The sequence below is a fragment of the Thamnophis elegans genome, chromosome 5, assembly GCF_009769535.1.
Source record: "Thamnophis elegans isolate rThaEle1 chromosome 5, rThaEle1.pri, whole genome shotgun sequence".
NCBI classification, from domain to species: Eukaryota; Metazoa; Chordata; class Lepidosauria; order Squamata; family Colubridae; genus Thamnophis; species Thamnophis elegans.
The window spans coordinates 67,324,714-67,340,442 of NC_045545.1; the positions used below are offsets into that span (position 1 = coordinate 67,324,714).

Here is a 15,729-nt window from a genome sequence, read left to right on the forward strand (position 1 = left end):
TGAAAAGTCTTGTTTTGTTTTATTTATTTATTGTAATTTGTCAAACAAAAACGAAAACAGGAGTAATATAAAAATACAGTGACGGGTATGATAGGCATGTGAGTGCACTCATGCACACCCCTTTAAGGATCTCGGATGTCAATTTGCGATTAAAACTGTGAAAATTTGTAGCTGAGACAACTGAATCAGGTGGAGCATTCCAGGTTTTCACAACTCTATTACAAAAATTGTATTTTAAGTCAAGTTTAGAACAATTTACATTGTTTAAAGTGGTTGTTCGTGTGCGTATTATTGTGATTAAAGCAGAAAAAGTCATTTACAGGTAAAACATTACTACGCACAATTTTGTATGCAATACCTAAGGCAGGTCAGTGTCTCGGGGTGGAGTCATTCCCAGCTGTACCAATAAAGGCGAATCCCCCAAATAAATGCAAGCGTCCCCTGTGCATGCACCCCACCCCCGGAGCATGTGTTGCAGAGACCCGAAGACCAGCTGGCCAGCAGGAGGCACACGCACATGCACGTTGGAGCTGGGCTGGGGCGATGGCTGGCGTGACTGCAGAGAGGGCTCTGTGTGCCACCTGTGGCACACGTGCCATAGCTTTGCCATCATGGGCTTAGGATATAATCACGTTATTCTTTCCTTTTAAATTTTCAGATATTTAGTTTCCATAATTACAATATTGTTGCAAGATACTTTTATGTTTTGCTATGACAATTACAACAAATTACTAGCTAACATAATTAGAAATTGATAACTTTTAGTAGGTATGTACCAAGATTGGAGAAAAAAACTTGATCCAGGTAATAGAAGCAAATAGAGGCTAGGACAATTCAGGAAATTGGCAAATTGTTGATAAACTGATACATTGGAAATGAAATGGAGTTTGATGCCATTAGACACAAATTATATGTCTACATTTCCAAACTATCTTATTTTTGCTTGCTTATATAATTTCACACAAAATTGAAATAGGCTTTCTTCTGAATCATTCAACTATGTAAGTACATTATAAGCCAGTATCTGCAATAACCACAACACATGGCTAACAAAGCAATCACCAGCAGGAGATACTGTTTTTTAAAGACATCATTTCTATATGAAAGCAAATCTCTTTCCCACATTCTCACTGTATAGAATGGGTAGGTATATTTAATAAATCCGGCCAGATAATAAGATTTTTAAAATATAACCTGATCATCATAGTTAGTCCAGATAGTGTTTGATATGAAAAATTTGTATTTTTATTTCTGTTACATTTTGTTATACTATGTGTTAATCTTACTTCTGTAACAAGAAACGTCTCTTTTCATTTTTCCCTTGCTTTACTCATAACCACCCATGCTTTTAGAAAAGTACAACCTAATTCCTTTATGTCCTTTTGCCACTTAAGACACACGGAGATCAGGTCTCTCAGATGGAGCTCAGCTAAGGTTGACCTCCATTTGATCTAAGAATGCCTTGTTTGAATTTCTTCCTATTCACTGTTCTCAAAGCTTGCCTATGAACTTAACAGTGAGTAAGCACTGGGAATATGCATCATTCTTTTTTTACTGCTGACAGTCTCTTGACCAATGAAACCCATCAAAATGTTCAATCTAGGAACATTGCTATTGTTTCTACACTTTCTTCTCTTTTGTTTGCATTGTCCTGCTCTCTTAAAGACATTATCTGGGCACAAGAAATGTATTTAAAGCTTATATCAAGATGAAGTGAGATGGTGAAGATAAAGCAAAAAGAAAAGTGCCTACTCCCAATTTTTAAAGTAGTGCCATTGCCTTTTACCCTTCTCTTTGGATGTGAGACCTTTAAAATTAACAAGTTGTAAATCAAGTAATTCAAGAATTTATCTTCCTTGGATCAAAATTATTCAAGATGACAGTCTTACAACTGAAATCAAACGCAGGATAACTTTAGACCATACAGCAATGCAGTGGTGGGTTCCGGATCCCGTTGCAACCAGTACGGTTACAATGGGGCCTGGCGTCCTCCACATGAATGTGTACGGCGCGCACATGTGTCGTACCTGCCAGCGATGCCTCTGCAAGCCTCCGCGATGCTCCGGCTGCTTAAAATTGATGCCTCTGAACTGTGGTGATGGCGTAAATAATTGCATTTACCATGGGCAACCAAAGCTACCAACAGAGAAGTGCTGAATCGCGTAAAACCAGATACCTCATTAGAAGCCAAAATCACAAGACTATGTCTGATTTACTTTGGCCATGTCACACACAAAACTTCATTGGAGAACTCAATAATGTTAGGAATGGTTAGTGGATCAAGAAGGGGCAAGCAAAGCTGGCTTGATACCATCAAAGCTGATACAAAGATGGACATCCAACAACCAAAAGAAGCTGTGTTTGGCAGGTAACATGGAGAGCCTACAATGTTGCCAAGAGTCAGACACAACTGAATGGTTAATACCGACCGTTCTTAAAATAATTGCTAAGAAAGATGTAATTGTTTCCCTGGATTGGCATTAGTATTGGAATTCTCATTGGTATTGCTGGGATTGAAATTTAAGATTGCAAAATTGGTTTCATTTTACAATATAGAGTACTAGCTGGATACCCGTGCTTCGTGACGAAACTGTGTGATCAGACAATGCAGAAGAAATCCGGTTCACTTTGGTTCAATCCGTTGGCTCAGTGGTGGTTGGTGACTGAAATAATAAGGGAATATTGCTCCCGCCATCTTGAGTCCGGAAGCAGTTCCATAGGTGGAAGAGGTAGACATTTTGTTGAGATACCGACGTTTAGTACTGTAAGGAACCTCAGACTGTTCCTGAGTGAAGGAGTGGAACGTCTGCCAGTTTGAACTGAGGTAATGGAATGTGAGGCAACTGGCAGTTAGAACAGAGTTCTTTTCAGGTGGGGAGGGGGAGTAGAACTCCTTAGCATCAGAGCAAGTTAATTACTGTATAAGAAATATTAATAATCTGATGGTCATTTTAAAAAATCCTTTCTTAGTGAACACCTAGAAGCCAAGACGTGCCAAATTTAAAGTTTGTAGGCTTTATGGCTCTGGAGATTTCATGAGTGAGTGAGTGGTAATTGGCTTTTATATATATAGATTACAGAAGTATCTTAATGAAAAGGTAAGTAATGAAACTAAATCTCACCCTTCCCACCTGCGAGGAGAGCCTTCAGCCCTTTGAATATCTATACCCACTTGCTTTCGGGTATAACATACCTGGAATCCTAACAAGTCAGGCAGCTAAAATAAGAGACAATAACTGAAAAACTGGGCACATTGGTTTGGTTTAACATTAATAAAATGTATTCTCATACATCTGACTGGTAGATAATTTTCACAATATATTAGAATTATTTCAGAGGATCTCAAAGCATGACAAAAATACTTCAGGGAGTAATTATACACATGTCTGACTGAAACCTTAGAAAACAGGCAGTTCCCACAATAAAAGGAATCATGAACCCAGCATAAATTAAAAACACTTCACATCATCATAAAACCAGAATTTCTAGAGGCCCTGGGTGAAAAGCTGCAGTAATTAAACCAGTTTGGATCTGCAGAATAGATATGGATACTGGAAAACTGATGCCAAGAATGCCTCTGAATGGGAGTGAGGTTTGAAACTAGTGAATATGGTTAATGAACTATACAATGAATAAGACAATAATTTTTAATTTAGTCATGAGAAGTATTACTGTTTAATATGAACAATCTGTTTATGAGCTTGTCTTTTCCTGTCACATTTATGTTATAAAATGTTGCAACCAGCTTCTCCCTTCCTAGCTTGCAGGAGACATGGCATTTCTATCAGCACAAAACAGTAGTACAAGCATCATCATTGCAAAGAAATGAGAAAATATCTTCATTTTAAAGAAATTAACAGTGGCTAAAAATGCACCGGCTAGGAGAATAATCTTATGTCCTATTGCACTGTGACCAGTCTTCCTAAAGAGGATATTTTTCACCCAATGAACATCATTCAACAAATCAGGAGACATATATCCTTAATCCCAGGTGAGCCTTCAGTGTAGAACTATGGCTCTGTTTTTCCCTTCATAAGGAAAGGGTTATTGAATGGTGTTTTATTGGGTGCTTCCAGTAGAATATCTCCTTGTTCTATCAAAAGAAGTACAAAAGTGTACTTTTTATACATAAAAAACAGTGTTCAACCCACCCACCCCAAATTATGTTAATGAATGATTTACACATTACTAAATTGATTGAAAACATCAAGGGTAATCTGAATAAAATAGATTCAGTTAAAATCTGGATTTGAGAGGGTTCAGTATATATTTGGCTATGCTGTTACATAACCTGGCATCTCCAGTTTTTGAGCACATGGGGAAAAAGGTAACAGAAAACTATGTCAAACCATCAGTAAAGCCAGTAGAACAATAGTTGCCAAACCTTTTCAGTCCACTGCCCCCTTGGTGCTACAAACTGATCCTCAGTGCCCCCCACCCAGTGGTGGAATTCAATTTTTTTTACTACCGGTTCTGTGGGCGTGGCTTGGTGGGCGTGGCTGGGGGGGTCATGTGACTGGGCCGTTTGCACGATGGAAGGAAGATAGCAACAGTAAAATTCAAAACTGCAACAATGAATTGCACATTTATTCAAAATCCAATTTAAAAACCTTTTTAGTTAATGTTAATTCAACAAAATTGTTGAACATAATCCAGTGATACTAGGTTTTCAAAGTCTGATAGTCATTTATCAAGAACCTTAGTAACTAGTAACTTAGTAAATTCAGTAAAATTTAGTAACTACTTCACTGTTCAGTAAATTCTTAATGTGATGGATGGGCTTGATGAAGTGATATCAGTTTCCCAATGTCTGGTTTTAAGTCACTTAGCAGGAGTCTTAAATCACCATGTTCAGTAATCTGGAGTCGATTTCTTTGCTTGGAGAGAAGTTGGATGACCACACTGAAGCCACGTTCCACCAAATATGATGTTGGAAATGCAACAAGGAGCTTCTTAACCACTGTCCATAGTGCAGGATAGTGATCAGAAATTTCTTTCTGTAACCAAAACTCTTGGTACAATTTCTTAAACTTTGGCTTCAGCTCAATGTCATTTTGCAGCTCTATGAGTTGTTCCTTCACTACTTCATCTTCCTCATTATCTGAAAATGGATTTATCACCCAATCTGGAATTTTCATCAAAAAAAGATCCTGATATCACTCAGACATAGTCTTAAAATGTCAGAGAAACAACTTTAGCTGGATAGTCACATCCCTGCAATAACATTATTGCAATTTTCAGTTTCATTAATTTCCACAATATCAACACTAGCTTTGCTACTAACCCCTTCCAAACCATCTGCATAGTCTTTAAGATTTGGTGGTCTAAATATCAAAAACGGTTGACTCACATCACACATCTAAGCAAAACTGAAGTACAATCTATTTTCCTTTTTTAAAAAAAAAAAATCTCAATTTTAAGATTTGTATTACTGTTTTCATCCAGTCCTCATCCAGAAATGGCAAGAAACTCTGGTGTCATTTTTTAAAGCAACCATGGACAGATAATTGCTCATACTTGCCTTAATATTATTGGCCAAGTTTCTTATTGGCTATGCTAACCAAGAGGTGCTCTGGTCATTGTTAACCCTGCTGCAAAATTTATGTGTGCACATATCCACACATACAAAGGCACACAATATAATCTTATCTCCTTCAGATTGCCAATTATTTTGCACGACACAGACATTCTGCCTTTAAATGCTTACATGGTTTCAATGGCTAAATTTCTGCTTGCCGAACCAACTATTCAAAACCAGTAATTCCGCAAGGAGAGAGGATGGGAATGGGGATATTTCAAAAACTAAACACATATCCTAAAAGAAAATCCACCCATGACCAGCATTGAGTGGAGCTTTTATAAACTTTAGAATAAATGAGCTGGAAGGGACCTTGAAGGTCTTCTGGTCCAGCTCCCTGCTCAAGCAGGAGAACCTATACCACAGGTCTTCAAACTTGGCAACTTTAAGACTTGTGGACTTCAACTCCCAGAATTCTCCAGACAGCTATGGACTTCAACTCCCAGCTATGCTAGCTGGAGAATTGTGGGAGTTGAAGTGCACAAGTCTTAAAGTTGCCAAGTTTGGGGACTCCCGACCTATACTATAATAGTATATACATATAGTATACCTATATCAAAGACAGCTCCGTGAGTTTAACAACACCCGTATTTCCAAGGCTAGAAACGGGCGAGCTCCCTTCCTGCTAGTAATCCAAACTTCCCTAACCAAAATCCACATCACCAAAAGAGAGCAACTGCACTTCCGCTCATCACCCCCTTCCCCCAGTTACTTTTACCCAGCAGCGTCTCTATACAAAAGAAAAGGATGGCACGAAATATGTGACTGTTTTTTAAACCAGTGGCAAAGAGCTTTCTTGCAAGCTCAACTAGAATTCAATTGGTGGGGTTCCCCCCCCCCAAACAACACGATCTCCCCTCCCACTGACGATCTCCCCGCCCACCGACCGTTAAAAAAAACCCCTTTTCACAAGCCAAGCTGGTTGGTTAAGATGCCGGCGTTTAAGAGGCCGGCGGTGTTGGGGGACAGGCGATTGAAGTGATGCGTGCCCCTCTCCTGGGAGGAAGGCGGAGAATGGAGGGGAGGGTGGTGACATTGCTTAAAGGAAAACCCCAGTTATTTCCATGTTTGTTTGGGTAATTTTGTCCTTCTGCCTGCGCTGATGGGCTTTAAACAGTCCATCTTCTGCTCAGCAAGTTTCTCCTTTCCATCTGAGAATTAGCTAAGGGGAAGCTACCAACCTAGGGGTGACACCTTCTGCAGCCAACACAATACACGAACTTTTCCCCCCGCCCTCTTAGCGCCTCCCCTACTGCTCCCCCTGCTGTCCCCTTGCCTCTTAGCGCCCCCCCCTGCCATCCCCCTTGCCTCTTAGCACACCTCTAAGTCATCCCACTGCCCCCCAGGGGGCGGTACCTCCCACTTTGGGAACCACTGCAGTAGAGTTCAGTAAAGCTGAACTTCAGGTCCATTGTAAAAGAGAAACATCAATGAGATTTTACATATCCCTATTAATGTAAAGAAAGCATTTAATAATGTAAAGAACAGGAACATGCCAAAACTTTAAACTGAATACTTTAGAATAAGAAATATTTTTTCCAGATTTAATCCAGATGGGTTTTTTAAGAGAACTTCCTTCCTTATTCGCCATATGACTACTTGTCAACCACAGAGTCATGTAAATAATGTTCTAGGACTCTGGCATCCTCCATTCCTTATAGGTCAAGCCCTCAAGCCCACTACTCAATGGCTTACATGATGGATAAATCAGATATTTTAAATCCTTCTCTGAATAACAGGCACCCCATGAGACAACAGAGTGAAAGTTCATTACAGATTCTTGACCCAAACAGCAGACCCCCACAGTTAAAACAAAGAATCAACTGTAAAGCTTCCATGTACTGTAGGCTCCTTGACAGAAAGGGCCTCTGTGGGAGGAGGATGTCAAGCCAGCAAAAAAGCATTGTGGGCATCACCTCCCTTGTTCCGCCTGCTGAGAAAGAGCAACAATGTTTGCTACATTGGTCCATCAAACTCTTCCACAAGGAAACTACAGGAGCTCGAGTTCACCAGCAGTGGACCACTAAGGAAGAGAATCCTAAGCAATGCAGCAAATGATAGATTTAACAGACTAAGGACTGCAAGTTTGCATCATGCTAAATAAAATAATTTGACTGAGAAAGCAGGGGAAGAAACTACAGGAGAACTTCCATTTTCTTCTATGGAAAGATAATGTCATTTTTACCTTCTAAACAATGGGCCAAAGTTCAACAGGAACAGTATTTCTTAATACAGACACATGGAAACAGAAGCAATATTACTAAAATCGAATGTCTACAATGTGGCATTTGGAAGTTGTAACATTCTTTTATGAAAGGCAGAAAAAAACACATTTACATAAGTTAATAGAGGAAAGTTAAATTACACTTTTTGTAGGAGGCGGACTGATCTGCTGAAATGATTGTGTTGTATAAAATAACTTAAGAAAATTCATTTGAAATCTTTACAGTCATTCTCCATTTTTCTACCAATCCATAGAAGAGAGAGATAGCATTCTCCAGTTTTAGCTTGAACACTTATTTATAAATTCAATATATACAGCCCATATTTCTAATCAAGAAAAACTCAAAGCAGCTAACAAAATAAAACAAAAAATTACAAAATTAAAAGTTTATAACTAGTCCTAAAAATAAAATTGAAATGCTGGTAAAAACATACAGATAGGGACAGGGGATGGGGGTTTGTCAAACATAATTATGAAGGGTTTGCTTCCACATTCAGAATAAGTTGTATTATATGAAAGATGCATACATACGTACACTTATTATTCTGCTACAGTATGCTATCAGAAGCCCTAATCTCATACCTGACATTTCATATTTAGTGCCATGTTTGCACATGTACACCGCTGACTCCATTGCAAACATAACAAGCACGTGGGTGCTAAAGATAGAATTAATGCACACAGTCCCTTTCTCCATCACCATAATATGTGGAAGAATATGACTGAAATAGTTTGCCTGATAACATTTTTAAAACAAGTGTAGGCAACTTCAAGGCCAAGCACATTATTTTTTTCACATCATTCCTTCATTTCAATTACAAACAAGAGCTCTCACTCTTCACCAGCATCTTTGGCTAGGCTTACAATATATTTCTCATCATTTCAACAAAGGGGTCACAGATATACCACCAGTAGCATAGGTGGTAAAAAGCATGAAGGAACAAAGAAGTTCCCTTATACCAAGTCCGATTACTGTCTCTTTCAGGAAGATTCCAAGCAGTGGGTTTTTTTTCCCACCTTCCTTTCCTAAACTTTGACCCTTTCTCCACACAAACAAGGCACTTTACCATTGGGCCACAACCAAAACATGTTGCAGACATGAAGGGTATGCTTAGCTTTAAACAGAGCAAGTACTGGTCCAGTAAAACAGGAATGTTTAGTCTAACTTCTAAAAAGTTGTACCCAAAGGATCCACACATTTAAATTTAGACAGTCTGTGGTACAGAAATCTAAAATCCAGATGGTACTTACTCCTATGTTATGATTACTATTATAAAACCCTTCTCACTCTAGCACCCTTGAAAGACCTGGTTATTTCTTTATTTACACATTATGTGCACAATAGTATGCACAAATATTTTTAAATCTTATATTTTTCAGGTTTGTTTTTTTCTTCCAAATATTTTAAAGAAAAAAATGAACAGCACCATTAGCCATCGATAAAGGTACTAGACAAAAGTTAATGTAGACATTGTTTCTATATGTATATGCTTATATAAAGATGTGTATATAGCTTTGTATGTGAATAACACTGAAACATCCTTAGGCTCCCCCCCCCCATCTTAAACACTTTAATTCCGGGGCAGAATAGCAATAAGACTTGCATTGCTGAAGCCACTTATTTCCTCTGCGTGCCATGGCAGGCTCATTGCTTTTGGAATTCCCTTCTCTTTTGTATAACATCAAGCAGTATGCTACTCCACAGAAAGCAACATATAGCACAACCAAAGCCAAACATTTGCTTTTGTTACTGCAAGAACAAATTGCACAGAACTCAGCCCTTAACATCCTGTAACAGGAAGTGAAGCTGCCTCATTAACAACATTTGCAGGCTATTGCTCTATAAGGAAAGAAGAGGCCAACTATAATTCAGTTAACTTGCAAACAATTATAAATAAGAAATTTCACTATCAGACTAAAAAACATATTAACTATGTAGGTTAGAGAGGAACATCTTGCAGGATTAAGTTCTACAATTTCACATTTTGAGGCCTAGGCCTTTTAGTTAATCATTTCTTTGCATGTTTTCATGAGCACTCTGCCCTTCCTGCAAGTATGCTGCATATGCCACGTTTAAGCAGCAGTATTTCAGTCACAAGTTTGAAAACTCTCCTATAATTATAGTCATCCAGAAAGTCTTGACAAAGGCTGTGTTTGTTTTTAAAACCAATTATATCAACTCATAGATACAACTACTAGCATATCCTGCTATTCTATAAAACTCAGAAAGAGGTCTATCTAATATAATGGTCCTTCTTCCCTCATTGCTCAGATTCACACAAAAGTAACAAACTGAATATTACACATGGCAAGAGACAAGAGGGCTTAGGACCACTAGATTCTCAACATAGGATTTAAAAATAATCATAATCCTCATTTTATCACGATTGAACCTCCATTATGTGTAACCCAACGCAGTTCTTACTGTCTGATAGAATAATCTATGTATTTCTGCACCCAGCCACCACCAAGGCCCTCCTGCAGCTTGCTCGAGAAATGCTCCAGAATCAGATCCCACCCAGCGCTAAACAAATGCCCTACATATTATTTGGGCTAGCATGAAAAGAACACCCCCCCCCATATATCCACAGCACACATTCACGAACACGCTAATGCATTCATGCTCCACGCGTGACACACACTTCGCACATTTAGCAGCACGTTTGGCCGCTGGCAAAACGCCTGGTTTCCTGGAAGGCAGCTGCAGGAAAAAGCGGTGGCATTACCGGTGGCCGTTCCAGAGCAGGCCTCTGCGTTACAGTCTCCAATCTGGCGGGCTGTGGAGTGGCAAAGAGCAGCAGCTCGGTGTCGTGGTCTCCTTCGGACGCGGGGAGCTGGTCTGGAGTGGAAATGATCACAATCTGCTGTTCCATCACATGGATGGCCTCCGCTCCCCTCAGCAAGGCTTCCAGATCTGCCACATTCTGAGTTACTTCCAGCCCCTCCAGAGACATGGCACAAAGCGCTGGGACTCACATGCCCGAGGACTTGGAGGAAGGCAGGGCGGGGGTGGAGTGGGGGTGGGGGGTTGGGAGCCCGGGTTGCCCCCCCTCTTCTCCACACACCGCAGGAAATCGAAACTGTCCCCCCCGTCTTGAGTCCCCCCACCCCGGAATCAGAGTCGCCTCAGCGGACTAATGTCATCGTCCCGGCCGCTGCGGTGGAGGGAGACACCGGATGGCAGAGGCTGGTAGGATGGAACACGCCCCATCCTCTTTTAAGAGCAGAGGCCCGGGAAATGGTGTCCGGAGGAGCCGCATCCAGCCAAGGCCGTAAGTTGGAAGGCGAGAGCGAGAAGGGAGAGCAGCAGAGCGGCTGTGCAGGACATCGGCGAGTCCTTGTCTGGCGCCGCTCGGGGGGGAAGGGGAAGGGGAAGGGGAAGAGGAAGGGAGGGTGGGGGGGTTACAGGCAGCAGCACATCGCGGGGCGCTCTTCCATCCACTCTCTCCGGGCCAGCGCTGACTTCCCAGCTGCCCAGCTTTCTTCCACTCGGGTCTCTCCGAGATTCTCCCCGCCCCGGCCAAAATCCAATGGAAGCTTTTTTTTTTTCCCCGCCCGTCTTTTCCACCAGCGAGCTCAGCCGATCCGCTCGCGCTCAACTCAGCCACTGTTATTGTTCCCAGCTGGTCCCGGCCTCGCACACGTTTGCGCGCCAAATCCTTTTTGCCGCGAAAGCAGCACGAGCAGGCTACTGACGCTCCCATTGGCCGAGTCAGCCACATCAACATTCGGCTTCAGGGGAGAGCCGCGCCTCTATTGGTCGCCGCTCCGAGATTGATACCTTTACGCCGCCCTGCCGTTGGTTACGATCGGGCGGCCGCCGGAGCGCGGCGGTGACGGCTCGAAACGTTCTGACAGCCTTCCAATGACAGCGGGCCCTGGTTGCGGAAGAGGGGGAAGGAGGCTGGCCAATCGGAGGACAGACGCGGAGAGCATGTGAGGGAGGAGGCGTTATTGTGAGAGGAGTCTCTCAGGGGCGCCTTGTTGTATTTCTTGCCCTGCGAAAGTGGCAGATTACTTATTAGCTCCTTGATCGCTTAACCGCCTGCAACGTAACTCAAACCTAGGGTGACGTTTAAACAAAGGTAATCCTCCAATCCCGGTTTAGTAAGTAATGGTGAGATTTACTATGAAGCAGAAACATTGTAGTTTAAATCCTTACCGTGCCGTGTGAAATTAAAACGGCGTCCATGCCATTTTATACTTGTTTTTTTTTTTAAGGCGGGATCGTGAATGGGTGCATTTGGGCTGGTAACATTTCTGCATTCTGGTTCCACTCAGCTCAGCTCAGCTCAGCTCTGTTCCTCCTCTCCCATTCATTTTGTGTTGTCCAGATAGGTGGCAGCACCTAGCCAACAGTGGAAGCTAAAAAAGTGACGAATAACAAAGTTGGTGGAAGGGATCCTGGAGACCTTCTACTCCAATACCTTATGTTACCAGGCTCGAAATTTTGGGCTTGGATAACCTAGAACTATGCAGCCCACGGTCTGTCCTAAGTGTAGTACACAAAATTATCGGCTACAACGTCCTACCTGTCAATGACTACTTCAGCTTCAACCACAACAATATAGGAGAACACAATAGATGCAAACTAAAGGTAAACTGCACCAAACTTGACTGCAGAAAATATGACTTCAGCAACAGAGTGGTCAATGCCCGGAATGCGCTACCTGACTCTTGTTACATCCTCAAACCCCCATAACTTTAACCTTAAACTGTCTACTGTTGACTTCACCCCATTCCTAATAGGTCTGTAAGAGGGCATGCATAAGTGCACCAGCGTGCCTAATGTCCCTGTCCTTATGTCCCCATTTATTTGTACCCATTTCCTGTGTTCTTATTCATGTTTATTCTTATTCCTGTTATCTTGTACATGAGTGACAAACTAACTAACTAAATAAATATCCTCTGCTCAAGCAGGAGACCCTTCCAGACAAGTGGCTTTCCGGGCTCTTTAAAAGGCTCCAGTGGTAAAACACAACTTTGAAATTTCGACCAGGTTATTGCACTGTGCACAAAGGATATATCCAAGATCTATAGATTAGAGTGGGAAATAAATAATAAAAATGAAGCAATTCTTTATTGCTATCAGGAAAGCCGTACAAACATCCTGAAATAAACTTTAATCAGCATACTAAATGTGAGCATGCATACAGGTGTCTTTTATGTACAAACATGCTATTTGCCAGGGACAGTAAGTTGGTGATTAGTTTTATTTGGAAAGGGGATTTTTATTTCCTGTTAAAGGTAAGTTTCTTGATACTTCATTGAAACCTTGTAGAGTAAGTACAGAAAGCCTTGTACAGTTTAAGAAGTGCAGGTTGCCCGATGCAGATCAGTCTTTCTGCAGTAAGTTTGGATGTAATATTTTCCAATAGATTTAACTTACACATTCAAGAAATTATTGCAAACTATAGTGTATGTAAAATATCAAGTAATGTATATGAGTAGGACTGTATATAGGCAGCAATGTGTTACTGGCCAGACCATTTAATCATAATTTATACTTTACACTGACAAGCAACAGGGTTCAGACATTTTCACTAACCTTATATTGAGAGGACAGATTGAGGACCTTTGCACTTTTTACTAATCAAATATATACAAATATATACAGAGAAATATCCTCTCTCAAATTGAGGCACATATGACGCACGCGTGTTGGAATTACATATTATTATTTTCTTTCTCACTGCATTGCAGTATTACTCGGTTGCAGTAATGCAATAATGTTTGCTATTGGTGCATCGAATTACTATTAATGTCCTTTTTACATCTCATTCCTATGATCAAAACTCTACTGAATGCTCAGTAAGATGATGGGAAAAATAGATTCTCATAGTTTTATTTCATGAAAGTAATTCTGACCATATTTTCTGTGTGTATTTTTGAAGCCAAATGTTTATTTCCTGATAGGAGTGTGTTGTTACTTTTTCTGTCTCTTAAACTGTAGGTTTTTGTTATTGTGTGCATTAGGAACTTAGTTTTTACTAACAGTCACTGTGTCCAGTGGAGTTTCCTCTCAAATTTCTTAAGCTAAAATTTCAGAGACAGAAAAAGAAAAGATAACAGCATATTACTATCAGGAAAGAAACATTTGGCTTCAAAAATACACCCAGAAAATATGGTCATGATTGTGAAGTTACTTTATGTGTCTTCTAATGTGCGTTAGGTTGATAATCTATATTATAAAACAATTTTTAACAATCCAAGATTCTAAATGGTGAAATGGCATTCTGACAGTGCCCTGAAGCAATTTCCTGTTGAGATAGTTTAGTAGATATATTTTGCTTTTATGCAGGAAATCTATTGGGAAATACTTCCTCCAGGTTACATTGGCTAATGCCTCTGAAGAGGAAAATAAGGTCATTGCACCTGCACTGTACTACATTTTGTTCCATGGTTTTTTTCTTCTAGTACTACACTAATCTGATTAATAAAATGTAAGTCTCTCAGGGTTAACATCCTGCTTTGCTAAAGGGAATTTGCATGGTTCACTTGTATTTGTTGCTATATGAGATGCTTTCAAGATACTGCATGAAATACACTATAAACCATGCCTAAAATGCTGTGCATTTTGAACATAGTAAATGAGAGCAAAAAGATATATGAATTACTTGTGTATTTAATAATTTATGTGGTGGATTGAAATGTCAACTTTCCTTGGAATGAAGTCAGATCAAACGGCAATGCTTTATCTGTTGGATTTCTTATTTGTTTCAGATACAAACAACTTGCTGAAAAGTTAGAATTCAAGTAACTACTAACAATTCCCTTTATTAGTATTACTCAAAAGAATCAACTGAAAAAATAATACTCCAACCTCTTTGTTTCTGAGACTTTAGTCTTCAGAAGGTGGATCACATTACATAATACTTTTAATTGTTGTCCATCAACTTCAAAAGCATTTGTAAGTATTTATTTTATGTTCATACTTGAAATGTAGATACTTATCCATAAAATTATTCCTAATCATGTTTTAATACTGCAGTGGGGTTAGTGTGCTGCTGATAAACTTGCAAACCACATTGAAAATTATTTTTTTTTAAATTTCCTATTATTCAATTTTATAAATATTCCCTGACAATATAATGTGGCAAGGTTCTGTTGTTTGAAGAAGTCGAATAGTTAACTGACAGCTTTAAAAACAACATAAACAGGTTTTACTCTGATTAGATTTAACAAACTAGTATTTCTGGTTTGCTTGTAGAGTTCCATGTGTGTCATATAAAAATTGAAAGTCTAAATCTGTATTGGTATTCTATACATAGAAGTCCATTTAGAACTTGTCATTTTCTGCTATAGATAAAAATAAAGATGAATTAAAATTATGTTGCAATTCAGAACTGGAGGGCAGTCATCCCTCCAAACTGGAGCTGGGGTTGTAAAAATGCAGATTAGTAGTAGAAGGCATCTAAGAGATACAGAAAACTTAACACTTTTTGCTAATATCATGTGATTGCCTAGCATCTTGTAGCATAGATCTGGTAACCCAACTGCTTCAGCATATGAAACAAACCAGGATATATAGACTCAATGAAGGATACACTGACAGCTTTAAAACCATGTAGCACTTAATGGGTAATATATTTCCTATTCAGAATGTGCCCTCAATATCTCTCTTGTTTTTTGTAACCTAAAAGAAGCCTCAACAAAAGGACATCACTGCATGGATAACATCAATATTAAATAGACAATATACTTTGCAAAGACAGATGAAGAAGTTCTGTTCATTCAGCAATGAAAACCTGACTGTGGCTTAACTCGTGAACCCTTTTTCCTAAACTAATGCAAGCAAAATCAGACCAACAAGTTATGCCTCAGCAATATTCCATACAATTATACAACAAAGTTGAAAAACAGACAATAGTTTAGTTTTGTTTAGAGTGCTTGAGGTACCCTACATTGAAATTTGTGATACCTTCAA

The 15,729-nt window shown here is 39.8% G+C and overlaps 1 protein-coding gene and 1 long non-coding RNA gene across 2 annotated transcripts in view; one reads left to right on the top strand and one right to left on the bottom strand.

Annotated features, from left to right (window-relative positions):
• Positions 1 to 11,504, bottom strand: part of E2F1 (E2F transcription factor 1) — a 28,669-nt gene extending 17,165 nt beyond the window's left edge. The window contains exon 1 of the mRNA XM_032218545.1: positions 10,529 to 11,504. Coding sequence (XP_032074436.1) covers positions 10,529 to 10,756 — 228 coding nt within the window. The 5' untranslated portion in view covers positions 10,757 to 11,504. The remainder of the gene's footprint in view (positions 1 to 10,528) is intronic.
• A 245-nt stretch (positions 11,505 to 11,749) lies between these two features.
• On the top strand, positions 11,750 to 15,729 carry LOC116509373. The gene is made up of 3 exons (XR_004255498.1): positions 11,750 to 11,887; positions 14,526 to 14,712; positions 15,446 to 15,729. It is a non-coding gene; the product is annotated as an uncharacterized LOC116509373 (long non-coding RNA).